The sequence below is a fragment of the Elephas maximus genome, chromosome 11 (assembly GCF_024166365.1).
Source record: "Elephas maximus indicus isolate mEleMax1 chromosome 11, mEleMax1 primary haplotype, whole genome shotgun sequence".
Classification (NCBI taxonomy): Eukaryota; Metazoa; Chordata; class Mammalia; order Proboscidea; family Elephantidae; genus Elephas; species Elephas maximus.
In genome coordinates this window covers 60,896,294-60,922,892 of record NC_064829.1, presented here as the reverse complement: position 1 = coordinate 60,922,892, position 26,599 = coordinate 60,896,294, and the positions used below count along the sequence as shown (strand labels likewise).

The 26,599-nt window shown below is 42.2% G+C and overlaps 1 protein-coding gene across 1 annotated transcript in view; it reads right to left on the bottom strand.

The window, feature by feature from the left end:
* Positions 1-24,121, bottom strand: part of DCC (DCC netrin 1 receptor) — a 1,314,656-nt gene extending 1,290,535 nt beyond the window's left edge. The window contains exon 1 of the mRNA XM_049901020.1: positions 23,945-24,121. Coding sequence (XP_049756977.1) covers positions 23,945-24,035 — 91 coding nt within the window. The 5' untranslated portion in view covers positions 24,036-24,121. The remainder of the gene's footprint in view (positions 1-23,944) is intronic.
* Between the last annotated feature and the right edge of the window lie 2,478 nt (positions 24,122-26,599).

Sequence of the window (26,599 nt, the reverse complement as noted above, 5' to 3'; positions counted from 1 at the left end):
ACAAAAGGCGAGACATGACATCCCCCTACCCTGAGCATTTCTGTAACCAACCAGAGACAAAATATTTGTTAAATTGATGTTACCCATAGATTTCATTACATTAAAAATTCTCAAGACTGCTTGAAAAGAGAGATCCAAGCTCTAATAGATACATTTCTCAGGCAACGAATGACCCATCATTCAAAGTTACTGCATTTTTAATGCCCCAGGTATCATGTGTACTCATATCACCTATTTAAATGCTGGGCCAGCAAGGAGAATTTAGCTAACTGAAAATGAATGGCTATTTAGAAAAGCACAGTACGTTGAAATTCAATTATACTGAAGTAAGATTTCTTTTTAACTTTTCTCATCATCATCCCACCCTTTAACAATATTTAGGTTTGATGTTTCCAGCTCAATTTGGATGGATCTTGTGATGTTTGATTCCAATAAGGCAAAGTTTAGGTGCCATACAAAAAAAAAAAAAAAAACCCTTTGCCGTCAAGTGGATTCCGATTCATAGCGATCCAATAGGACACAGCAGAACTGCCCCATAGGGTTTCCAAGAAGCGTCTGGTGGATTCAAACTGCTGACCTTTTGGTTAGCAGCCAAACTCTTAACCACTATGCCACCAGGGTATCCTAGGGTGCCATGGAGGAGGACAATTAACTCCTGTGTGTTAGAAAAAAATCTCTGTGTTTCAAATATCAGTTTGTTGAAAACTTAGGAGAAATGAAGACTTAATAAAACCCACGGCCATGAGAGGGAACAAGAAGGAAGCTAATAATGCCTTTATTTTCCTGCCTGCAGAGAGCTGATACGAATCTTAGGCTTAATACACTCTCTTCCTGTGAATATATCATAGCAGAAAAATCCAACCTACATTTATTTCCACCTACATGCCAAGAGAAGAGCAGCAATCATTTCTTTGGTATGTTCCATACTATTAAATCACTGTTATCATAAGTAAGCATTAACTGAGGAACTGGAATAGAGAAAAGCTAATTTTTGGTCTTTTCTTTTACATACGTCATGGTTTAGTGGGGGAGGCTGTTTACATGCATTAACACAGTAACACCAGGCCATTATAATTAGTGAAAAAATAATAGAATAGGAGGCATAATACGTCAAACCAACATAGACTAGAGTGTCTTGGGACTTCAAAGGTGTAGGCAAGGAAGGTTCGGAGTGACCTCAGAGAAGGGAATGGATGCGAGCCAGGCCTTGGACACTTATTCCCATTTTGATATACTGTTTAATGAGCACAGCATGATATAACCAGTCCTCTGGAGAAGATTTGGGAGTCACATGAAAGAGCTGCAGTGACATTGGCTCTTTCCCTAACAACTTTGCTAACTCATGAGCAAGTTTCAGCTGCCTAGAATATAGCAGAGATTTGAGTAGGAAGCATGCTAGAAGGAAATCTGCACTTCTCTAACTTTAACACACAGGCATATCACTTGAGGATCTTGTTAAAATAAATACAGGTTCTGATTTGATAGGTCTGGGATGAAGCCCCTGTTTCTGCATTTTAACAAGTTCCCATGAGATGCTGATGTTGTTGTCTGTGGACTATACTTTGAGAAGCTAAGATACTAGAGAGTAGTTAGCATTTCTGAGGCCTTTAAGCTAACATTTTTCCTTCACGTGGAGAGAAGACGACAGCCATGCCTCCGATTTGCCTACTTTGAAAGGTGACCACCTGCTTTGTGGAGACCATTTTCATCTTGATCATACCCTTTGCTTTCTAAATGGTAAAGCGAATGGGTTTCCTTTTTCAAGATTTACCTGTTTTCTTATTGTTAAGGAGCCCTGGTGGCACAGTGGTTAAGAGCTTGGCTGCTAACCAAAAAAGTTGGCAGTTCAAATCCACCAGCTGCGCATATGGGGCAGTTCTACTGTGTCGTATAGAGTTGCTATAAGTCAGAATCAACTTGAGGGCAACTGGTTTTTGTTTTGTTTTGTTTGCTTATTTCTTAAAGAGAAAACCAAGCTCAATATTTTGATGTGTTGCAAAAATAAACATAGCTTTCCCCAAGTTTTACAGTAATTGTTTGGCAGTAGAGAAAGACAAAAAAGACTGAGCAAAACCAATTCATAGTGGTTTAACTCATACATTTCGTAGTATTTGAATTACACGAAAAGCCTATATTTCCTTTTAGGCCAAAATTATGATAAAGATAGGGATATAAACACAGATAAAATTCTAAGACATCAAGTTTTTCATCTCTATATATCCTGTTCATTCTATCGCTCTAGCAGCGTCACTTTGAGCCACTGTGACCCCATGGAAGACAAACTAGGCAGATGAGCCCTATTCAGAATTGTAAGAAATAGGACAGAATCAGCTAGTCAGTTCTAAATTTTAGGATTAGTTTATTTTCACTGTGCATTTCACAAATGAATCCACTTAGCCATATCTACATACTACTCATTCTAATCCTGAGTAAAAACAATGCATTCTTAAAAAACTAGCCGTCCCAAATTGGTACTTTCCTTTCTAGCAGTTGCAAAGTAATAAAATGGTTCAGGAACTGAACATTTGTATCCAATTTCACTTTTGGCTTAGTTAAGCAAAACTATCATCCTTGTAAAGGCTCTAGATGTTTTTCAAACCAGTTTCCTTGCTGAGATGGCTCTTTTCATAAAATCATACAACGGTCCCTGGTTTTTCTTTTTTTAAAATGATGCACCATCTCTTTAAGAGAAAATTGGGTTATCGATTAATTGATTATGTGCTGCTCACAATTGCCAACTTAAGCACAAGTAAGGAGAAGCTATTGAATGTTCATAACTGAAAGGCCACAAGACAACATTACACGGTTGCATTATTACCACCTCCTATTTTAATGAAGACATAGCATAGCAGTTTCTTGGCTTAATTTACACCATATATCAAAACTATATGTAATTCCCTCATGTTACAATAGGAGACAATTTGCAACACAGAGGTTAGTCTCATTGTCAAGATTGTTAAGGTTGGACAGTAACATTCCAAGGCTATAGTTAGAATTGAGTCTTTTATAAAGTAGCAGTGAATTTCTTCCTCAGAGGCAACTGAAGAGCATGAAGCTATTTTAAAACTTGCTAGAGAAAACTGACATTTGAAAATTATTAAACAAAAATTGAGTTTCTATTTAGATACCCAATAATCTAGGAGTGTCTCAATAATGAATAAGTCATAGAAAAGTATTAACCATTTGGAGGGCAGAAATATACATTATAAAAATAATAAAAATGGTGTCATAGTATTAACGGTTATTCTTTATCTGGAAATTATAACATAGTTTTAAGAACATATGTTTTGGAGCCAAGATTTGTATCCAAAAACCTGTTGTCATCGAGTCGAGTCCAACTCATACCGACCCTTGGGACAGAGTAGAACTGCCCCACAGTGTTTCCAAGTAGCAGCCGGTGGATTTGAACTGCCAACCTTTTGGTTAGCAGCCATACACTTAACCACTGTGCCACCAGAGCTCCAGGGTTTACATCATAGGTCTATAATCTACTAGAAAGGGCCATGGAAAAAACTGGCTAACTTCTCTGTGTCTCACTTTCTCCATCTAAAAAGGAGTTCCTCCATTATTTTATGTGAGGAGTAAATGACATAATGGGAACACATTTATAGCAGTTAGGATCGAGTGTGGCTGCCTGTGACAGGAACCCTACTACAATGGTTTAAAACCAAATAGAGGTTTAATTTCTCACATAACAAGAGGTCTCGAAGTGAGCAGTACCAGGACGACACAGCAGCTCAAGGAAGTCACCAAGGACTCAAACTCCTTCTCATCACCCTCAGTATGTGGTGTAATACAGGGTAGCTATTCCAACTCCAGGCCTCACTCTGTCCAGACATAAAGGACGCAACAAGATGGAGATGGTGCCTAGGTTAGAAAAGTAAACTTTCTCAGAAACCTCCAGGAGGCTTCTGATTCCATGCTCTTAGCCAGAACTATGTCACATGGCCACTGCTAGCTGCAAGGGAGTCTGAGAAATCTGAGTCTTTTAGCCCAACACATGGCTGCTGAGAATCAACTTATTACTCTGTTAAATAAGAAAATAAGTGGGTAAGGATTATCAGGTAAGCAATATCTGCCATATCACTTCAAGTCACACAGAGTTTCATAAATATTGGTCATTATTGTCATTTTACTTTTTTGTACTTTACATATGCCTCAGGTCCAATGAGATTAACCATGGTACAGGAGCTCAAATATGTAGACATCTCTTGGCAGTAGCTCATTTACAAAGGGGGGATTTAATTACTTTTTTAAGGGAGAAGTTCTGTTAGCACTCTGCACAAAGAAAGCCTGTAAGACAGGAAACAGGACATGGCCAGACCCTTGACTGAGTCTGAGTCATAGAGAGAAAGTTACAGACCCTTGACTGAGTCTGAGTCATAGAGAGAAAGTTACAGACCCTTGACTGAGTCTGAGTCATAGAGAGAAATGTTACAGACCCTAGTTGAAATGAATTGTTGTATTAAGAGATTTTGTAAAAACAGGGGACACAAGCAGTATAACAAGCAGTGCTGGGACACTGTCTTTAGACACAGTGACACTCAGACACTGCAAAGGTTCTAGAGTTTTGATAGCCTCAGGCAAAGCTGCAACAACAGTTCACCAGAGGAAAAAGATGCCTCACAGAAGATGACAGCTGCCTGAGGAAATGGGGTAAGTCCAGTGGGCATGCAACATGTGTGAAAGTGCCCAGCAGAGACCAACTCATATATAACAGACCTCTCAGGATTCCTAGAAACATGTAAGGAAGGCACTGCAGAGGAGGAAGACCTGTTTAGGAGGATGGGGAGCATTAGTGACAATGAGGAGTAATTTAGGTTATAAAAAAACAGGCCCATTGCCATTGAGTTGATTCCGACTCTTTGTGACCCTAAAGGACAGAGTAGAAATGCCCCATAGAGTTTCCAAGGAGCACCTGGTGGATTCGAACTGCCGACCTTTTACTAGCAGCCATAGCTCTTAATGACTACACCACCAGGGCTTCCAATCTAGGTTCTCTCTCTCTCTATATATATATGTATGTTAATCTATTTAATCCAGACTAGTATGGATTAAAAAAAAAAAATTTTTTTTAGTATGCTAGTATAACCATGCTAGTTACCATTTATTTAGTGCTTACTGCATGTCAGATAACATGCCAAATAATTTATATGCATTTTCTCAAATAATTTTATTACCACCCTCTGAACTAGGTTGTTTTTTTTTTTTTTCCTATTTTACAGATGAGGAACTAAGGTACAGAGAGGCAGAGTATCTTGCCCAAGATCTCTCATTTAGAAAGTTTTAGAGCTGGGATCTAAATTCAAATTCCCTCACTCAAAAGCGTATCTTGAGACCAAAGACTGGCTCAATAACGGCGCACTATCATTATTTTTTTAGGTAGAATATTATGTATAGTGAAGTACAGGGTTTTTTTTAAGTCAAATATGCATAAAAATACCTATGAAAGATGCCTCAGGCTCATCCGGCATATTTCCTGCCGTAGTCCTAGAATTGGCCATTTCTCCAAGGACTCCTGGTTTTTTTATTGGAGATTGATAGGAGAAACTAAGGCTTGGGTGCTAGCTACATGACATTTTTTTAATGCATGTACTTTGGAGGGGACAAAAAGTGTAATGTCCTTGCTCTTGAATGGTATCGAACGTATACTAGTGAGTGTGTGAATTATCATATTTTTACGCAAATAATGCACACCCTCTATGTTGGCCAGCTGTGTGCTCCCCCTCGCAAGGTATTTTCATAAATGCTGCTATGCCAATTTTTCCTTCATGTTGCTGTAAAAAACATCATCATAGCATGCTTACAAAAATACCTCACGGGGGTGGGGGAGGACGCACTTGGCAAACAAACATAGAAGGAGCGCATTATTTGTGTAAAATGCCATTAAAGTCAGAAGAATTGAGTTTTCCTTCCAGAATCACCAATAACTTCTCTGTGACCTTAAACAATAACTATCAGTTTTCACAGCCCCACTAACAAAACATGTGATATGAATTAGCTATTCTGTTCATGTGATAGAGGTAATGGAGGGTGAATTTAGAAAATGGATGTGAAAGTCATTGAAAATTATAAAGTATCAGACAACAATAAAGCATCACCATCATCATCATCATTATCATAATCCTATATGACTGAGCATTTTGGGAGAAAAGACAAAGCAAGAGCTATTTAAGCTGCAAAGCCTAGGCTGAGCTACCTGCATTCTGGCTGTAAAATGCACAGAAAATCTTTGATGGACTACCTAACACCCTTTATGCATTAGTAATAAAAGGGTTTGGCATTCTGAATCAAAGTTTTCTGTATATTTTGAAACTATGCTGAAAAGAACAAGAAGGGAACATTAATTTCCAGAACAGACTTATAACAGCAGTGCAGGGGCCTAAATTTGCTTTCTCAGCTACTAGATCTCAGAGTTCAAAATGCAGGCTGTGATGGCATCTGTCCTTTTCTAAGTGATTTGTCCTTCTGAGACCACCCTAAAATTATTAGGACAAGTCTTGCAGGCAAAGCCTCTTCATTCCAAAATTACATTATATATGCTGCCAAAGTTACTTCTCCAATGACCTTGTCAATTCTCTCTCTCTCTTTTTCTTCTGAGCTTCTCACAAATCTGCTAGAGAATAGACAAGTGAACAGAGGAAAGCCACTGCTAAGGACGGAAGCTGGTGCCGGTTGTGGCTGGCTGGCTGGCTCTAGCAGTAGGTACCGTCTTTTCTCTTGTCTTCCAAAGCCTGGACATGCAAACAACAGTGTCCACATAGAAAGAGCCTCTCCTCCTCTCCAATTACCCTGCTTACCCATCTCAATCCCTCCTTATCCACGAAGCCTTCCTGAGATATTCTTCTTCTCTCCCTTATCTCCACCCCTCACTCCTTTGAAGTTCTTAATAATGTATTGCCTTGTGACCCTGCTTGTCTTTTTTTTATTTAATTTTTTTCCTATATTTAAACTGCCTCTAGGTTTTATTCTTCCAACCATGCTGTTAATTCAGCAAGGACAGTGTCGGCATGTTAAGTGTTTTTAAATACTGTATTTTATGTAAATGACGCATACCTTCTACATTTGCCAACCGTGCCCTCCCCCAGAGAGGTATTTTGGTAAGCACACTATGCTAATTTTTTTCCAGCAACATGTAAAAAAAAAAAAAAATTGGCATAGCAGCACTTACAAAAGTACCTTATGGGGAGGGTACAGCTGGCAAATAAACATAGAGGGTGAGCATTATTTCTGTAAAAATACAGTATACCATAAAAAAAAACCCGTCAATTTAGGAACTAACAAATGCAATACATATATTATGATCTCAGTAAACAATTGATGAAAGAATGGACAAAAAGAGGAACAGGTCAGTGCTCACTATGAGCCAAGGACTGTGATAATCCTTTAGTGCATTTTTTTTTTTTTAATTCCATCCTTTCAGCAATGACTTTCCCCATTTTAGAGACAGGGACACTAAACCTTGATAAGAGTTGTAGAGTTAAATCTTGGTAGGTTCAAGATATAATTCCAGGAATGCAATAATGTTTCATGGTGCCCATTCTTAGATTTGTGATTTGCGGTCTCAGTGAACTTCTCTGGGGCTTTATTTCCTCATCAGTAAAATGAGATGGCCAGATCAAACCACTGCTGAGGTCCTTTCCTGCTTGACTGATGATTTGAAACATGAGAAGTTTTATCCTTATCATTCTGGATATCTCTCTTATCTCCACTGTGTTGTCTTGGCTTCCACTGACTTCTACATAAATAAAATTTTAATTCTTTGATTCATCAAGGACCCAGGGCGTGACTCTCCTAAGGAACACACAGAGTCTATTCCTGGGACTGTTATATAAAAAGTAATTATTCACCTATTTTATCTTGTTCCATGTTCATACATATGAGTTGACAAATGCCCTAGATCCATTTGTAGCAGGGCTTAAAGAGACAGCAAATTCTATAGACCACACATTTTCATCTTAGTACTTGCAGGATGTCCTTGATTTTGAATTATTTCACAATCACTCTGGAATATTGGCAATAAAATGGTTAATATTGGTATGCAGAGGAAAAATAACGCAAAAAGAGAGAATCGGGGGAAGAAGACAGCTGAATAAACTCTGTAGTTAAAAGCTGAGTAACTCTGAAAACCAATATATTCTTAACTGAATTTTGTATGACTTGTGCACAAGAATAGTCAGATTCAGTGCAAATCTGAGAATGATCATTATATTGAAATCAACTAATGAAGATGTATGGAATAATTCACATGTATCCAGTACTGTACTAGGCACAATGGAACACAAAACAGTTAGACAAGACTTCTCCAAAAAATACACTGTCCTACCATCACCAAAGATGTCCTAATATTGATAATGGCTGCCTCACAGTTTTTTGGGTTAGCGGTCCACCATGAAAAAAAAAAAAAGTAAACTTCGGACATCAAGTTTGACTTTAGCACAGGAGTAGAGGGTAAGGTCTCAATGACCCAGATATTATGACTAAGATACAAGTTGTTTCTAAGCCTCCAATTAGGCACCCATCCTCTTGGGACTGATGAAACACCCTTCTCTTTGTAGGTCTTGACTTCCACCTTCCAATTGCTCATCCATATGGCAAAAGACTGAAATGCCACTACCCACCCATCCCTACAGTAAGTACCTAATCCAGGGTGACCAACTGTCTTGGTTTGCCTAGGACTGCCCTGGTGTTAGCACTGCAAGTCACACTTCTCAGGAAACCCCTCAGTCCCAGGAAAACAGGGATAGTCGATTGCCTTAAAAATTCTCCAACAACGAGATCCACAGCAACGATGCTCTCTCACACGCCTATTTCTTTTTGTGTGTGCCACTTTTTCTGTGGCAGTGGTTAAGTGATACAGCTGCTAACCAAAAGGTCAGCAGTTCAAATCCACCAGTCACTCTTTGGAAACCCTACTGGGAGTTCTTGTCTGTCCTCTAGGGTCACTATGGGTCTGAATCAACTCAAGGGCAACACACTTTTTCTCTTCTCTTAAAGGAGCCCTGATGGTACAGTGATTAAGCGCTAGGCTGCTGGTGGTTCGATTCCACCAGCTACTCCAAGGGAGAAAGATGGAGAAGTCTGCTCCCATAAAGTCTGCTCCCATACAGCCTTGGAAACATATGGGGCAATTCTACTCTGTCCTGTAGGGTTGCTGTGAGTCAGAATCGACTTGACAACGAGTTTTCTCTTCAATTCTTTCTCAAAGTTTGATTAAATCATCTCTCTTATGCTATAAACCCATTGCCATTGAGTTGATTCCAACTCATGGTGGCCCTGCAGGACAGAGTAAAACTGCCCCATAGTGTTTCCAAACTGTAAATCTTTGTGGAAGTAGGCTGCCATGTCTTTCTCCCGCAGAGCAACTGGTGGGTTTGAACTGCTGACCTTTCGGTTACTAGCCAAGCACTTAACCACTGGACCACCAGGGCTCCTCTCCTAAGCTATAAAAAACAAACAAAACCAAACTCGTTACCATCGAGTCAATTCCAACTCATAGCGACCCTATACCAAAACCAAAACCAAACCCAGTGTTGTCGAGTCGATTCCAACTCAGAGTGAAACTCTCCCATAGAATTTCCAAGGAGCAGCCGGTGGATTTCAACTGCTAACCTTTTGGTTAGACGCCAAACGCTTTACTGTGCCACCAGGGCTATAAAAGTATATAAAACGCATTGTATCCTGAGAGGCAGTTCCATCCCTCTATAAATAAAATTTTACTTTGGAGGAAATAAACAAACAAACCCCAGCAGCCTTACATAACATTCCACAAAAGCCCTACTGATTTTCCAGCAGGACCAGAAAAGGCCCTACAGTTGGGAAGCTAAGCAGAAACTTCTCTCACCAGGAGGAACACCAGTGATTTTCGTCCAGGGTGATCCGATCGGCACGGCTAATCCCCAGGTTCTCTCCACGCAGATTCTGATTTGCAGCACCGCGGTTACAGCTCCCCTCCGCCAGGCAGTGCAGAACAGGAACTTCTAAACCTCGCACTGAGCCTTATGCCTGGAAAGCTTCACTTCGAAAACCTCCCTCAAGCCCCTCTCCCCTGCCACAGAGCATAGGCAAATAGCACTTGGCCTGTTTCAAGCCCTGAAGACTGATACCAATCAAAAGGCAGGTCCAGCATGGGGTCGCCCATCAGGGCCTTTGAGCCTTTGTCTGTTTTTGGCATCAGACCTAAGAGGCAGAGAGGTGGGCGGGCAGAAGGGCCTAGGCTCTGGTGCCACTTTCAAGCGTCTCCCTTTTCCTCTTGAGGAGGAAAGGGGGTGGAGGGAAGGAAAAATATGGAATGAAAACTAGCAGATTCTATTAAAATGTGCCTTCTCATCTTGAGCATTGATGAAACAAGGGAAAAGGCAGACGGAACACCCAAGGAGCATTTTCAAGGGCTTTTCTTCTCAAGGAAAATGAAAAGTGCCATGGCTTCCCTAAAAGACATTAGCCAATAAGCCGTAAACAGGAAGCCTTTGATGCTGGTGTAGTTTACCATTGCAAGAACCCCTGAAGCCAAAGCCCTCCAAAAAGGCTTTAAGCTAACTCAGTCTAAACTAGTGTGGACAAGGCATTCCCCAGGGGCTAGATGACTACATTGATTGTGAAGCATTTTTACAAAAGAAATGGGGGTCCCTCAGTGGGCTTCCAGTCCTCATGGGCAGTGCTTCCTGGTCACCTGGGATTCTAATTCTTTAGTGCTAGGGCATGGCCTAAGGAGCCCTGGTTGCTCAATGGTTAAGCACTCAGCTGCAAACAGAAAGGTTGGCTGATTTGAACCCCCCCCCCCCCCGCCCAGCCGCTCCACGGGAGAAAAGCCCTGGCAATTTGCTCCTGTAAAGATTACAGCCTAGAAAACCCTATGGGCAGTTCTAGTCATGTTGGGTGGTTAGGAGTTGAAAATCAACTGAATGGAAACTAACAACAACAACAGGGCGTGGCCTGTTTCTGCATCTGTAACAAGCTCCCAGGTGATAGGGATGTTGCTGGTCCATAGACCTCTCTGAATAGTAAGGCCCTGGGGCACTGACTGCCAAACTTATCTGCACTTTGGAATCACCAGTGGGGGGCTAATAAGTACTGGGCATTGTTACACAGTCAGACTGAGAGTCACTTCTCCAGAAAGAAGACCCCACAGAACAAATTAAACTAGCACTACACATTTACTGGAAACCCTGGTGGCAAAGTGGTTAAGTGCTATGGCTGCTAACCAGGAGGTCAGCAGTTCGAATCCACCCAGCACTCCTTGGAAACTCTAGGGGGCAGTTCTACTTTGTCCTCTAGGGCCACTATGAGTTGGAATCGATGGCAGTGGGTTTGGACACATTTGCCAAGCAAGCACTCGCTCCCAGGTGTTCGTGCTGAGTGCTGGAATCAACTGGTCTGTAGGAGATGGCTGTGGTCAACAAGTTAACGGGGAAGATTGTTTTGGAAATGAAATCCACTGTCATTGTGTTAGATGGTGGCAAGTTTTGCTCGGTATTGTACTGTCAAGTGTGACTTAGGTAGACCTATTAGCCTCCAAAGCCAGCAAAGGCATGAACCAGAGCTCACTTACACATGTTGTGTTTGATTTCAAAATTGCTGTTGGAGTCTGTTTACCTTAATTCACAAGTCTCCAAAATCAACAACAGCAATGAAATTATGGAGTGTTCTAGTGTGGCCTGCCTGTGTACCTGTAAAATCTTCTTTGCGAGGTTGATCCTGGAGCCCTGGGTGGTGCAAATGGTTAAGCACTATTAACCAAAATGTCGGTGATTCAAACCCACCCAGAGGCACCTTGGAAGCAAGGTCTGGCGATGTACTTCTGAAAGGTCATAGTCTTGAAAACCCTATGGTATCGGTTTTACCGTGCACACATGGAATCGCTATTAGTTAGCATCAACTTGAAAGCAACTGGTTTGGTTTTTTTTGTTTAAGGACTATCCCAGGATAAATGTAGCCCCTACTAAGATAATGCTAATAATAGCTAGTATTTATGAACACCTATTATTAAATGTCAAGCATTGGAACAGATATTTTTTATATTGCCTATAGGTGTCAGAACAGCTGTTGTAATGACTTTATCTCCAATTTAGAGTTGGGAAGCAAGAGTTGATTTTGTCTCCATTGAGGTTACCCATTGCCTTCGAATCAATTCAGACTCATAAGCAACACTACAGGACAGAGTAGAACTGCCCCATAGGGTTTCCAAGGCTGTAAATCTTTATGGAAGCAGACCGCCACATCTTTCTCCCATAGAGCAGCTGGTAAATTCAAACCGGCCGTCTTAGAGTTAGCAGCCGGCACTTAACTACCGAGCCACCAAGTCTTCTTTATGACTTTCTAAACCAAAAACCAAACCCATTGCCATTGACTCATAGCAACCCCATTTTGTGACTGTTTAATGCCCACCAATTCTCTGGTGCCTAGCATGCTGCCTTAATTTGATTAGCACTTCTATCCCATTAGGCTGTAAATCCCCTCACTACCTTAGGACAGTGGACGCAGGCACTCAATAAATAAGGGAAGAAAAGGTCATAGAGCCTGAGGGTGTGCTTACAGCAACAAGTTGATCTGCCAGGCTTTGATATCCTCGTTCTTACCTATAAACCAAAAACACCAATCCAGTTGCTGTCAAGTCTATTCCAACTCATGGCAACCCCATGTGTGTCAGAGTAGAACTGTACTCCATAGGGTTTTCAATAGCTGATTTTTCAGAAGTGGATTGCCAGGCCTTTCTTCCAAGGTACCTCTGGGTGGACTTGAACCACCAATCTTTCAGTTAGCAGCAAGCACATTCACTGTTTGCACCCTCAGGGAATCCATTCTTACCTATAACTTCCTTTAGACATGATTGACAACTGTTTGTGCCTCCTCACTTTTTTGGTTGTTTGTTATTGTTAATCCAGCCAATCTAAGAATACACAGATGAGTGAATTGGCCTTGTCAGCCCATCTGGCTGCTATTAATAGATTAATGGTATGATGCATAAACATTTTAGTTGATTTTTTTCAGAGTCTGTACCGCTTTGTGCATCTTTTTAAATGAGTACTTTGTTCTGCCTTGGTTCCTATTTAGCTGTGTGTGTGCCTATCACCTTCACTAGGTGATAAGCCCCTGGAGGGCAGAAACATATCTAAACTTTCTACCTCTCCCCACAGAAACCCTTGGCAACTGCTCAGTAACTATTTTCTTGAATCAAAGACTTGATCCTTATAATATCTTGATGATTTTGTCAGGCATTAATATTCCTACCTGAAAAATGAGAACACAAGTTGTGAGAGACAAAACTTGTACCTACAACTGTACAATAAGTCAAAGGTTATGGTAAATCCGTATTTTATAATATGTGGCTTGACAGAGCCACCTTAGAAGAACCCATTAAATTTGGGAGCCTTGATTACCAGAAAGATATAAACAAACTAGAGGGAGTTCACGTGAAGAAAATCAACATGATTAAGCTTTCAGAGGGGTATGAGGGAAGATTAAATGAACTAAATATCTGCAGTGTGGTTAAGTAAAGGCTAAGAGGGGGGGAGGCAAGAATGATTTATAGCTAGAATTATCTAACAGTTTCAGCACCAAAGAGGCAGAGCATCACTGAGATGGAAAACAGGAACTAGGAGCCAGATGACAGCAGCAATGGGAAGAACATTCAGAAAAGGACTTTCTAAGATGAATTACGAAAAAAGAAAAAGAAAACAGCAAGAACTGATACGCTGCTGAAAAGTTTCCCAAGGCAAACAGTGAACAAACAATCCCTGGAGAGATCTCTAACCAGAGAGAGAAAGTAACCAGAAATTGTACTGCAGGGAAGAAGAGCCCTGCCCAGACGTTAGACATGAAAGGGAGAGCTTTGCAGATTTCCTAATTCATATTCTTCTGGGATCCCACAAGGCTAAGCAAAGACGTAGGGAACAATGGATTGAGGACTCCGGGCACAAGAAGTTTGCCTAGTTGTTTCAGCCTTGACCCCCAGCTCTAATGAGTTGGCACAGGGGCCACAAGCTAGAGAAGCCACTGCTAGCATTTCCCATGCTTTGTTTTATCCAAGGGCCTTCATTAGCTTGTCCCATGGGAGGAGGCAAAACAATTATGAACCCCAACAAAAACCGGGAGTGTGTGCATGTGGGTGTGTACATGTGCAAGCACAGGTGTTTATGTGAAATTCACAAGTCACATGTACTACATGCGTAACAGCAATTCTGAGCATAAGAACTTCACCAGATTGGAAAAATTCCCAAGTGTAAATGGTCAGATTTTTATTTTTATCTCAGATGTGGTATCTATCATTCTAACTCTCTGATCCAGTCATCTTCTACTTCCAAAACATTTAGGGGATTCATAATATGCCTCAGATTGCCCCTGGCACCCCATTATCCTGCTTCCCTGTAACTTACCTTTCACAGCTACAAAGACATAATAACAGGGTACGGCAGGATACAGACAAGGCAGAGTAATCAATGAGTTTCTGACAGTGGCTTAGGATCTCTTTTCTAGCTCAGATAATTGTTCATTTTGGAAAGGTGCTTAAGCAAAGCCTGGGCTAAAGCAAACAAGGTACAGTACCAGGTACCAAGTTCCTAAAAGTTAGATTCCTGATAATGTATATGCCTAAAAGCAAAAGGTTGCTTAGTAGAAGAAAGAGAATCACGGAATGCCTTGCTGAAATGATAAATGGTCAATAAATTTATGGAAAAAAAAAAAGCTCAACCTTATTAGCAGCCAGGGAAATGCAAATTGAAACCACGATGAGACTCTAATCCACACACACCAAATTGGGGCTAATTAAACAGACGGCAATATCAAGAGTTGGTGGAGACACGGAGCAAGGGAAATTCTCATACAATCTGGGCAGGAGTTTCAATAGATGTGACAGCTTTGGACTGACTTGTTATTGCCATGTAAAAGTGAAGATACTTTCTCTCTGCATCAGAAATTCTACACCTAGGTAAGTACCCTAGATAAACGGTTGCAAACCTGAACTACGTGACTGATATGAGAATGTTCATAGCAGCTTGTTGATAATAGCCAAAAGCTGAGTTTCCAAAAATCCATAAATTCTAGATTGGATAAAGTGTAGTTAATTGATATCATGGAATATTACACAGCAGAGAAAGCGACTGAAACATAGTATGCATCCAAGTAGATGAACCTCAACTACTTAATGTTTAGTGAAAATGCAAATCATAGAAGAATGCACATGACATATTTATTTTATAAAAGTTGAGTACAGGCACAATTGAGCAATATGTTAAAGATGCATACATATGTGGCAAAACTGTAAAGAAATTCAAGAAACCAATTAACACAAAATTCAAAAGATTGCTATTGAGTCCATGGGTATTAGTTTCAGTATTATTATTGTTATCAAGGTTATTAGCATGGTTATTATTACACCAAACTCTCACATATGAATAGTACAGTGTACTATTTAAAGAAATTACATAAATGTTAAAACTAGAAGTTTACCTAGTCTGATGCCCACATTTATTAACAAGGAAAAATATGCTGGACAAAAAACAAATGACACCCAAATTAATTCAGTTTTCAGACATGCTACAAAACCATAATTTTAAACCAATTAGCTTTTTTTCCACTTGAAGGGGACTCAGGTCCTAATTTTAGGATCTCTTCTTTTACTTTAGATATAATCCTAACAAAATCCAGTCCACTATTTCTTAGCAAATGAAAAGAAGAGAAAGACTGCTTTGAAGAAGTCTTACAGCGTGGAGTATAGCTGGACACAAGAAAGTAGATAAAATGCATTTTATAAATCAGAAATGAAATAAAATTTGTTTTTAGAAAGTAGCAGACTATGGCCACTTGATAGAGAAATGAATAGCCCTGTATAATGTAATATCTTCAAAAATTAACCCTATAATATTGTGTAATATAACTGAGTCATAGCTATGCCTTGGATTGATTAAACAGAGATTAATATATGTTCCACATATGTCATTTAAAAGGCAACCAAGTGAGTAGATAAAATATTTTTAAGTTACTGTGAAAAATTAGTAAAATCTAGATAGGTTGGTTCTTAACACAGAAACTTCAGCTATTAAGAAAATTCACTTGCGCTAGTAACAATTACATTTAACTCCTTACTTCTCTTATAAAAATGTAAAAGCAGATTGAAGACCATTTTCAATAGTCCAGAATAATGTTGTATTTATAAGCCCTCTTATCAGGTCACAGTACACTAACGAATTGGTATTTTCATTAAATAACATCATAAAGATTCAGTTAATTCAGTGGAACGTTTTTGTCTTATTCTCAAGAGTAGCCTTCTGGCAAGAACCAAGCTTTAAAGCATGAGCAAAGTACAACAGAGAAAACTCTAAATTGCAATAAATACCCCTGTTAAGTTCCATCATAATAAGTGGTATAAAGTGCCTTCCTCCCTGGAAACCATGAAATAACTGAGCAAGCAAGAAGTCACAGAATTTGCAGTTGTGAAATTACACTACAGCATACCCTGAAAGCAAGAAGCAGATGACAGGCTCTGGTATCAGAGAATTTAGCAAAGAGAAACTTTCCCACTCAAATCATACCATACCAAAAGGCTTTGAAAATACAATTAAGACAGGGAGCAAAGGCCCTGAGATCGGAGGGTGCCTGTCTGAGGAATACCAAAGAGACTGGTGTCTTTAGAGGAGAAGCAAGTAAAAGAGAAATAAACTATACTATCAGGGAGATACTAGGCAGTTGGAAGTGGAACCTAAGAACTTGTTAAGACAAGGAACAGATGGGCCTCCAAATCTGCAAACAAAGTAACAAGAAATGGGCCAGGGCACAGAAACAAAGCCATTCTCCAGAACAATGGGGCAGGATATCTAAAAATAGCACGCAAACTTCTTTAAAGTTGCCTATAAGCAGCTGGAGAAAACCAGGCCTAGGGACACGTGTAGAATATCCACCTGCGATAGCTGTGTGACCTTCCACCAGGGGCAGTAAGGGGCTACAGCCCCAGCCAGGGAATCGAATCCAGAGAGTGAGAGACTGCGCAGGCGCAACATCCCATAATAAGTCCTGCTACGAATCCCGGAGGCCTCCAGGACAGGAGCCATCTTGGAAAGCTGCTGCACGCTCACCTTAGTTAACATATCCCTGCCTGTGTCTATGAATAAACATGAATCTTTTCCCACCCAAGAACTTTTAAAAACTCAGGCCCGTCTTTTGTTCTATGAGATAGGAGTATATGTTGCTTACGCCCTCCTCCTCTCCGCTTGCAAGGCTCTTCAGTAAAGCTTTGCTCCTGTGGAAAATTCTACGTGCCTTACCTGCTCATTCTTGACTGGTAAGAGGCAAGAACCTTATTCCGGTAACACAATCAATAAATATAAAATGATTTGTACGTTTCCCAGTTGAACTTTCCCCTAAGAAATGAAAGCTGTGATTAATGTGTTTGCAACTATTCATAAAATGCAAGACGCATTGGTATTACTATGGGCCAATTATCATCAACAGGAAAAAAGGAGAGCTATTCAATCATAGGCATCATTATGTATTTCTAAACTGTACCACTGGACAGAGTACAGGCATTTCTAAACTGCCAAGGAAAACATTTTTATTCAGCAGCTGAGTAAAGGGGCCTTGTTTTTTAAGCTCAGGCTAAAATTTGTCAAAGACCTTTAGAGCACTATAGTAATTTTGATCATCAATCAGCCAACCTGTATTTCTGTGTGTTAGTACAGTGCTAAACCAGAGAAATATAAAATAAGAAAACAACACTCTAATGTGGAAGAAATCAAAAGCGTGATCCTAAATTGTGCCGTAATTTCCCTGAGTGCTGCAATTATAAAGGTGCATAATAATTTGCATTTTATTGTTTGCTATTACCCACTTGGCATATGTACCATGTAATTTTATCTTGCACTTTTTTTTTTTTTTTTGGTCTACAGGGAAAATAATCTGGATTGCTTATCCTTTCTTGTTTACAAGTTTAGCGTTTGTGTCACTTGAGGTCTTGTTTTGGAGGGAAATATCTTAAATGCAATGGGTCATTGCCATGCTAAACAAACAAACAAAAAACGTTGCCATCGAGTAGATTCCAACTCATAGCGACACTACAGGACGGAGTAGAACTGCCCCCATAGTGTTTCCAAGGCTGTAATCTTTACGGAAGCAGATTGCCACATCTTTCTCCTGGGACTGTCTGGTAGGTTTGAACTGCAGACCTTTAGGTTTGAAGCCAAGCGCTTTAACCACTGCACCACCAGGGCTCCAGTGCCATACTACTGATATTATAAGACCACTAAGAAATCCTTTGATCTCTGAAAAGTAGTAACTTTGAAGAAAATGAAGTCCTGTTATTCCAACCAGCTAACCCCTTTACGAAAAGAACAGCATGCCCAGGCTGGTAAGATCTATAGTCCTCCAGCGCTCACTCCTGTCTCTTCTAAATGCTTGTGAGCTCTAGAACTTGAACAATGTTGGCTGAGAGGCTGCGAGCTAGAGTCTCCTACGGTAACACACCACTTAGCTGTCTTTAGAGTACAGCTTACCTCTCCACTAGAAGAAGCACTCATGAAAATTTAAAAATTTATTTTTAAGGCAAATCCCCGTGACCTTGCAAAGTGTGATGCAGCATGTTAAACACAGTGCCTGTGGATCAGAGCCTTGGCTTCCAGATGAGAGAGGCTATCCTGGCCTGTACCAGGGGAGGCAGTATTGATGCTATAGGGCTTAGAGATGAGAACTGCGTGTCTTCAGGGACAGTCCATGGAGAAGAAAACAGCCCACAAACCGGCTGGAGAACAATTCACCCAGCCTCGTGTTGCTATTTAATTCAGTGTTTTTCAATCGCGAGTTAGTGAGATTCCAGGCTACGATTCATTAAGGTATAACTGTTTTGACAACTCAGGAAACTCTTAAATCTTCCTCTAGAGCATCATAATGAAGAAATAAGGGGGATGGGAAGAAGACTCCTCGTTTACATTTTATGAATTGTAAAAATGCATAGCAGTTACCATTCCGGTTTAGAGATTACACTATTTTTCCAGAACCAAGTGACTTTTTATCTTTAGTTAATTAATCAAATAATCCTCGGTGGAGTTATATCATTATTCTTTTTACTCAGGCAAAGCTAAGGCTTTCAGAAATGTACATACACAGTTCATCTAATAGACTATCATCTGAGGTGGATTAATCCACAAAAAGTGTACCCTGTGGTAGTGAGAATGGTTGTACAATTTGAAGAATGTAATCAATGTCACTGAATTATGCATGTAGAAATTGCTTTTAAAAAAAGAAGTATCATTTGAGTTGTTGGCTGCGTAACAAATACCAAAACAAAACAAGATGTTTTCGATGCCTGATGGCAAGATTCTGATGGCAATATGAGCCATATTTATAAAAAGTGGGGAGAATGGGAGTCATGTAAATAAGAAGTTCACTCAGTAGCGTAATCACAATGGTTTCCACAAGTGTCCTTATGTAATTAGCACTATCCTGATCCACACGAAAGGCATGGAGAGGAAGGAGCCCTGGTGGTACAGTGGTTAAGCACTGGCCTGTTAACCCAAAGGCTGGGGTTCAAAGCCACCAGCCACTCAGTGGGAGAAAGATGTGCCAGTCTGCTTTCATGAAGATTACAGACTTGGAAGCACTATGGGGCAGTTCTACTCTGTCCTATAGGGTCACTATGAGTCAGAATCGAATCAATGGCAGTGGGGGTTTGGCTTTTTTCTTTTCTTTAGCATGGAGGGTAGAAACTCATGTCTTGTTAATTTCCTAGGTAAGGCTGGGTGGTCCTATCCAACACCCAGTTCCTGCCAGCAGCTTCTTTTTCTACTGTGTCCGTATGTGTGTGTTTTAACTTAAGAAAATTGCCAAGAAAAAATTGCATTGTATTCTAATGGCGTGATCCCATCAGGTAGAAGCACGAATAAGCAATTTAATATGCAAAGTTTAAGAGAGTAAATTCTCTACAGAAATGGTAAGAACAAACCAAACCCACGGCCATCCAATCAATTCCAACCCATAGTGACCCTATAGGACAGAGTAGAAGTGCCCCATAGGGTTTCCAAGGGGTAGCTGGTAGATTCGAACTGCTGACCCTTTGGTTAGCAGCTGAGCTCTTAACCGCTGTGCCACCAGAGCTCCATAGTAAGAATAGTTACTCTAAAATGTAATATGAGAGCACAGACTTCCATGGATAGGAATATTCTGTTCAGAAACATTAGCATGGCCTTTACACATGGTGCACCACCTAAAGATAAAGTGTTTTGGCCAGGAAGCCAAGATTTAAGTCAGGTCTTGTGTCCAAAGGACTGCGATCCTACTAGGAGATCCCACTTTGTGAAGCTGAAAATGTTCCAGAAACCCATCACATGTATCTGAAGAATTTCAGACTATTGGATCCATGAAATAGGAAATGCAAGCCAGGAAAGGAAACACATTTTGTCTCACAAAAGATGCTTTTGAGGATAACTGGTGTGCTGGAATTTCCTTAGAAGATACAGTACCACCCCTTCCTTCTCCAGAAACAAGTAAAAACATGCCTCCTCCCAAAACTCACCTCTCCAAATCTCTTCTCAAGCTTGCTGCAACAGTCCCATTGGCTGAGAAAACCGTGCTATAGCCTGCAAGGACTCCAGGAGAAACTTTCAGCAGGATTTCATTCAGGAATTTAGGATTAAAGTTCTTCTTCTTCAATGAAAACAGTAAGGAAGTTTGCTGAGAGGTTAACTTGCCAGAGAATAAATGTCAGTCCTACAGACTGAGAAGTTATAAATCTCTCCCCAGAAAAATGCCTATCAGCAGCTCAAGCCAGCCTAGCTTTTAAGAGCATTAAAGCAGATGCACTAAGCCTAATATATTCCCACATAACACATGTGGTGGCCGTTTCACATGCTTCATAACTCGGAGGGCAACTGCTGCTGTGTGGGAAATGGATACTCTGACAGGTCGCTGGTGATTTATACTGCACCACTCACAGAAGAGTGGATGGCCAGGCTGCCCAGGCACCCTCAGGTCCTGACATGCTCCACTCAACAGCAAAGCCAAGCAGGGGCATCTGATCTGCTTTGGATGGAGGGACAGGGGCGAGGGATGAAGAGGCAGCAAGCTCCGTTTGTCATATCCAGAGTACCTAAATTGTCACAGATTTATTCCAAGAGAATGCAACCCAAACTTATATGAAAAATTAATGTGTATGCCTCCTACTTCATTCATCAACACTAATTACAAAATCTAAAATGTTCACTTTACCAAAGATCCTAAGACTTTCCTTGGTGCCTTTGCCTGTGGCTCATGTCAAATATATAAGAGGATGACGTGTTACAAAAGCCAGCTAAAAAGCCACTATCCTCATCCCACAGCATCAAGCCCTTACCCTCTGCTGACACTGTCCAGGGGTGCCCTTTGTTACATTCTAACAATTTCTCACAAATCTACAGCAGCTTCAGACTTTAGGTAGTGGGTAAGGACCCAATGCTATTGTGTTAGTCTCCATAATCCTTTGTTACCAATCAACAAAGTCTTTAAAACACCCTGATGAATGGGAATTTCACCGCCAGTAAATTAGACACTTGGCCTTATTAAGGGCACCTCCTACTGGTCTTTTCATAGAGTGAACTCTGCTTTCTTCATCAATTCCCTGCCAGGTTCCTAAAGAGGGGAAATCACTACTGAGAGGAAGAGGAGAAACTCAGATCAATGAGCAAAGACCAGAGCGATTCAAGTTAACAATATCTTAAAAGTGCACCATCCACTTTCTTGGGACCTGGAAAAATTGCACCACAATTTACTTGCAGCTAACAGGAATGGATTTAGAAGTGCAGAGAATTTTAAGGACTTAGGTCCACCACAAACCTATCCATGGGCACATAAGCCTTATATATGCATATTTTTGTCTGCCTTTTCAAGCAGAGGCTTGTCTGTTGAGGAGGAAATTAAAATAAAGCAGTAATATAAGGGTCCCAACTCTCTAGGCAAGCAAATTAAATGAGTGGGAAAGGGGATCTTTAATGAATTTAGATATTAATAAAACATAAATAAGCCCGTCTTCATTCATCTACACCCACCCCGTGCCCAAAACAGTCACTTGGGAAATGGTTTTAAATATTTCAATGCCATTGACAAAACATCACTGTCCATTTTTGCACATTATGCCTAATGCAATAATTTAGCCAGCTCGGTTCACACCATCAGTCTCTTAACCCGGCAGGCTTTCCACTCAGGAAAGGATGCCCCTCTGAACTTCCGCCTCTCCGCTCCGGGGTGGTCTCCCAAGCTGCGGGAGAGAGTCAAATTCAGTCTTCCGTGGGGAAGGAGGGTCCTTCTCGCCGCAGAGTCCCTGCGTCTGCCGCCTGAGAATAGGAGATTTTAAAAAGACACCTATTCTCTGCTGCGGGGATAGCCCCCCGCTCACTTTCTGCGGGAGTAATTGCCGAGGACAAAGCTCCGGCAGAGAAGAGCCTGGGGAGGAGGGGACCGGCCGGGGAGGAGGGGACCGGCCCGAGAGGAGGGAGGGGGGCAGAGCCGGCGGCGGGGCGCGCTGATGCGGGTACGCGCGCACTGCACGCGCGCCTCCGCGTACACACACACACACACACACACACGCACACCTCCCTCTCTCCTTCTCGTCAACGTTCCAAACAGAGATGAGGAGTCGGGTCCGTGTGGACGCACAGATTCCTCTCGCGGGTGGCCGCGCGGGGTTTTGGGGAGCCTCGGGCTGGTTTGGCGCTTGACTGTCTGAATCCCTAGCGCCCGGAAGAGGCGCCTTGTCCGCTCGCGTTGGCAACCCTTGGCCATGCAGCACTCAGCGCGGACTAGCGAACTCGCGCTTGGCTCCCTGAGGCGCGGGCCTGACCGCAATTTACGTTCGGTTTCTTGTTAATTTCCAAGGCGAGGGTTAGGGCGCTCTGACCCCACGCCTGGCCCCTGTCTCCCGCTTCTTTTCTTTGATATTTGAGAAAAGGTAGATTCCTAAGGGATTTGAATGCCTGGCCCGCCGCTCTCCCCTCCTTCCCGGACAGGCCCTCTCCCTCTCCTCCAGTGCCCATCTACACTGGTTCTGAGACCGGCAAAACGAATGGATGTTACAATGAGGCATTTCGGTCTTTTTTTTTTTTTAATGGTTTGGCCGTCGAAGCCCCTAGCTCCGTATCCGGAGACTGCAGCAGCCCTGAGCATCCCTTAGTTCCCTCCTTCTCCTTATTTAGCCTGATCCAATCCTCAAGCAGCTTTGCCATTTTTAATTAGAAACTGCGCTTGCCAAGCTCTATGGCCAGGGGGCCGGGTGCCCCGAATATCAATCATTTGGAGTTTGGAGGTGCCCTGGAGATATTTGGAGGCTTAATTTGCCAACTGCGTTCACTATTAAAAAATAGAAGAGAATACGTCCTCCTCCTCCTGGCAACTCCGCACCTCTTCTGGCACCAATATCCCCTCCTCCAAAGTACCAAAACACATGAGATGTCCCTTTCCAGATTCTCAATCAGCAAGTCCAAAAATCCAAACCGCTAGGCGTTTATGTTCACAAACAAACGACTCAGCCCCACCATCTACGTTCTGCACATACTTCCTCAAGGCCACTTCGGTGTCTTCCCCCGCTTCCCCTGTTGCCCCAACCTCCCCCCTCCCACCCTGTCGTAGGTTTCCGAAGCTTTCAGGATCCAACCCAGTTCCTCTCAAAGACACCCCCTCATCACCTGCCTCCTCCCTGCCCCAGCCCGCCAGCTCTCCAAACCAAGGCAAGCATTTGCAAAAGCAAAGAAGCACCAAATTAAAAAAGAGCCAAGGGATGCCCCACGCCCCCGCCACCAACATCATTCACCCCCAAGAGGAAAAAAAAAAGTGGTCTTTTATCATCCGTGAGAAATTCGGGGGCAGAGTGAGCGCCAAATATGTTATTTCTCCCCCTACCCAATTTTATTACTCGCCAAATGCAATGAGAAGGTACAAGGAAAGCGGATTAGAGAAGGGAGGTGCGACGAGAAGAAAGGAAAGAATGTCTTACCGGTGACTTGAAGATGCGCGCTGAACAGGGAAGCTCCGAAGAGTACAAAAGCCAGCTTGGGTACCCAAACACATCCAAGACTATTCTCCATATTTCAGCCAACACCTTCGGGGCCGGGGGTCCTGGGCCGCGGCGGCGCTCACACACATGCACTCACACACGCATGTACACATGCACACACCCGCACCGGGCCCCTTCGCCTTCCTCTTCCTCCTCCTCCTCCTCGTCCTCTTCCTCCACCTCTTTCTCCACCTCCCCCTGCGCCTCTTCTGTCTTCGAAGCCTTGTTCTTCGTCCACTGCCAGAATCAGCAGCAAAAAGAGGCAGCAAAAAGTTCCATTCGGTCCAAGAGATCCCTAGCCCCGGTTAAACCTTGGAAAACTAACTCAAGGAAACGGAGGGAGCAAGAAGAGGACCGCCAGCTCTCCGTGGGTCCTGCGAGTCATCAATAAACAGAACATCCAGTAGGGACCAAGAGAGGACGGCAAGCAATCCTGGGGTTGGGCTGTGCATTCAAAGGTTGAGGCTGCTGATGGGTAAAGTTGAAGAGGAAGATCCGCGCGAGAGCTGATGATGCTGTTGGTTTTCCTCCAGGAGCCGAGGGGGCCGCGGGAGGAGAGGCGGGGGGCTGCCAGGCGGTGCGCTCTCACTTGTTACTGGGGTGTCCGCCAGCGGTGTGTGAGCAGGGAGTTGGAGCCATACTATCCATTGATCCGGAGAAGTGGAGGGCTGGAAGGGAAAATGTGGAGACCGGAGGGAAGCGAACTGGATCAGGCAAAGATTCCACGGGAATGGGGGTGGGGGGAGAGACGAAGGCGAAGGCGAAGGCGAAGGCGAAGGCGAAGGGAAAAAAGAGCGGACGGAGGAGGCTCCCAGCAGCTGCATTCGCCTGGTCTACATCTCAATGAGCAGGGATGCCCTCTGTGGGCAAAGCGTGGGAAGTCACTTTTCTCAATGAAGCCCGCGAATTCGTGCGCGTCTCGGGGTTTTGCAGCTAGCATTTTCGACGCTCACCTTCGGGAAATTATTTTTATTTGACTGCAAAACCGAGGCGAGTGTTTACTGCCTTCTCTGCCCCCAGGATTATCTAAAAGGGAGATTTTCATCTGGAAAGAATCACTTAGTCCAACTTCGTTCTAGGGCAGGTGGGAAACCAAGGCCCAGAAACAAGCAGCCTGCAAAGGGCAGCTCACTATGTTCTGACGTATCAGCTAAGGGCCTCTTTTTATAGGACATCCTAATTCTTTTGTGTTCTCTCTCCCATCGACATGATCCAATGCTTTACTAAATAATTTTTGAGCATCTACCATGTTCTTGGTTCCCTGCTGGTTCTCAAGAAATATAGGTTTAAAAATACTTCGTCTCCATCCTCAAGGGGTTTGTAATAGCTCTGCTGGGAGAAAAACATATATCGATAATTATAAGATATCCTGATAAATATGATAGTCATGTAATGAGAAGGTGCCTGGGGACACAAAGTGAATCAACTACACACACACACACACACACACACCATGAAACTGAGGAAAGGTGAAGAATGAAGCCCTTTCCTGAAAATGCTCTAAATGGAATTTCTTTGTGCTGATCTTATCTCAAGGAGCCCTGGTGGTACCAATGGCTAAGCTCTCAGCTGGTAGCTGAAGGGCTGGAGGTTAGAACCCACCCAGTGGTTCCATGAGAGAAAGACCTGACAATCTGATCCCATAAAGATTATATCCAGGAAAACCCTATGGAGTAGTTCTACATCATAAGGAGTCCCGATGAGTTGAAAACAACTTGATGGCACCCAACAACAACAATCCTATCTCTGCTGGGAGACCTCAAGCATCCTTGGAAAGGAGGTTATATGTCATTCATCTTTGCACCCCTCACAGATGCTAGCTCAGGACATAGAACATGGCACATGCCAATACATTTTTGCTGAGTAGTGAACTTACGAATGGATGATTTTGGCTGGGTGAGATGATGACTAGACTGCCCCTTGGGTAAAAGTTCTGTCTTTTAAGGAGCTGTTCAGCTGCAGGTGATCTCCATTTCTCACTTGATCACTTTGTCTATTCATTCTTTCTCTCTTCCCCACACTTTCTGTCACTCTTCCAAGCTCATCAAGTCCCAAGAGGAGAGAATGCAAATATTTATTAAAAAAAAAAAAAAAAGACATGAAAAATCCAGGGTAAAACCATCATCAGGAAAGTTGGCATGATGCTCAAACTGGACAACAGAATTTCTAGATCATTACTGATACCCATCCCTTTTTGTCCTGGAAAAGTTAGAATAAAAGTACAAGCACCTGTGATCTCCAAATCAAAACCTTCTGAAGTTGCTTAGATAGAAGCTTCCTTTAGAGTGAAATCAAAGTCTTTGGGGACTCCCAAATTTTTCAAAACATTCAAATCTTCCATGAGCTAAGCATGAGGCCTCTGAGGTACAAGGTCAGGGTCTAAAGGATGAGTTCTTAACTGGGTCCATGGATGTTCTTTAGAGGTCTCTGCAGATAAGCTTCGGAGAGTTCATGGATACCCTGAAAATTGTATGAAAAATGTTTAACATCTGTGCCCATGCTCTTTTTTCTGGGTGAAGAATCTTCAGGTTTCGTATGTATGCAAAATGGGTTCATGTCCGCCCCCTGCCAAAATGATGCAAAGAACCACTGGAT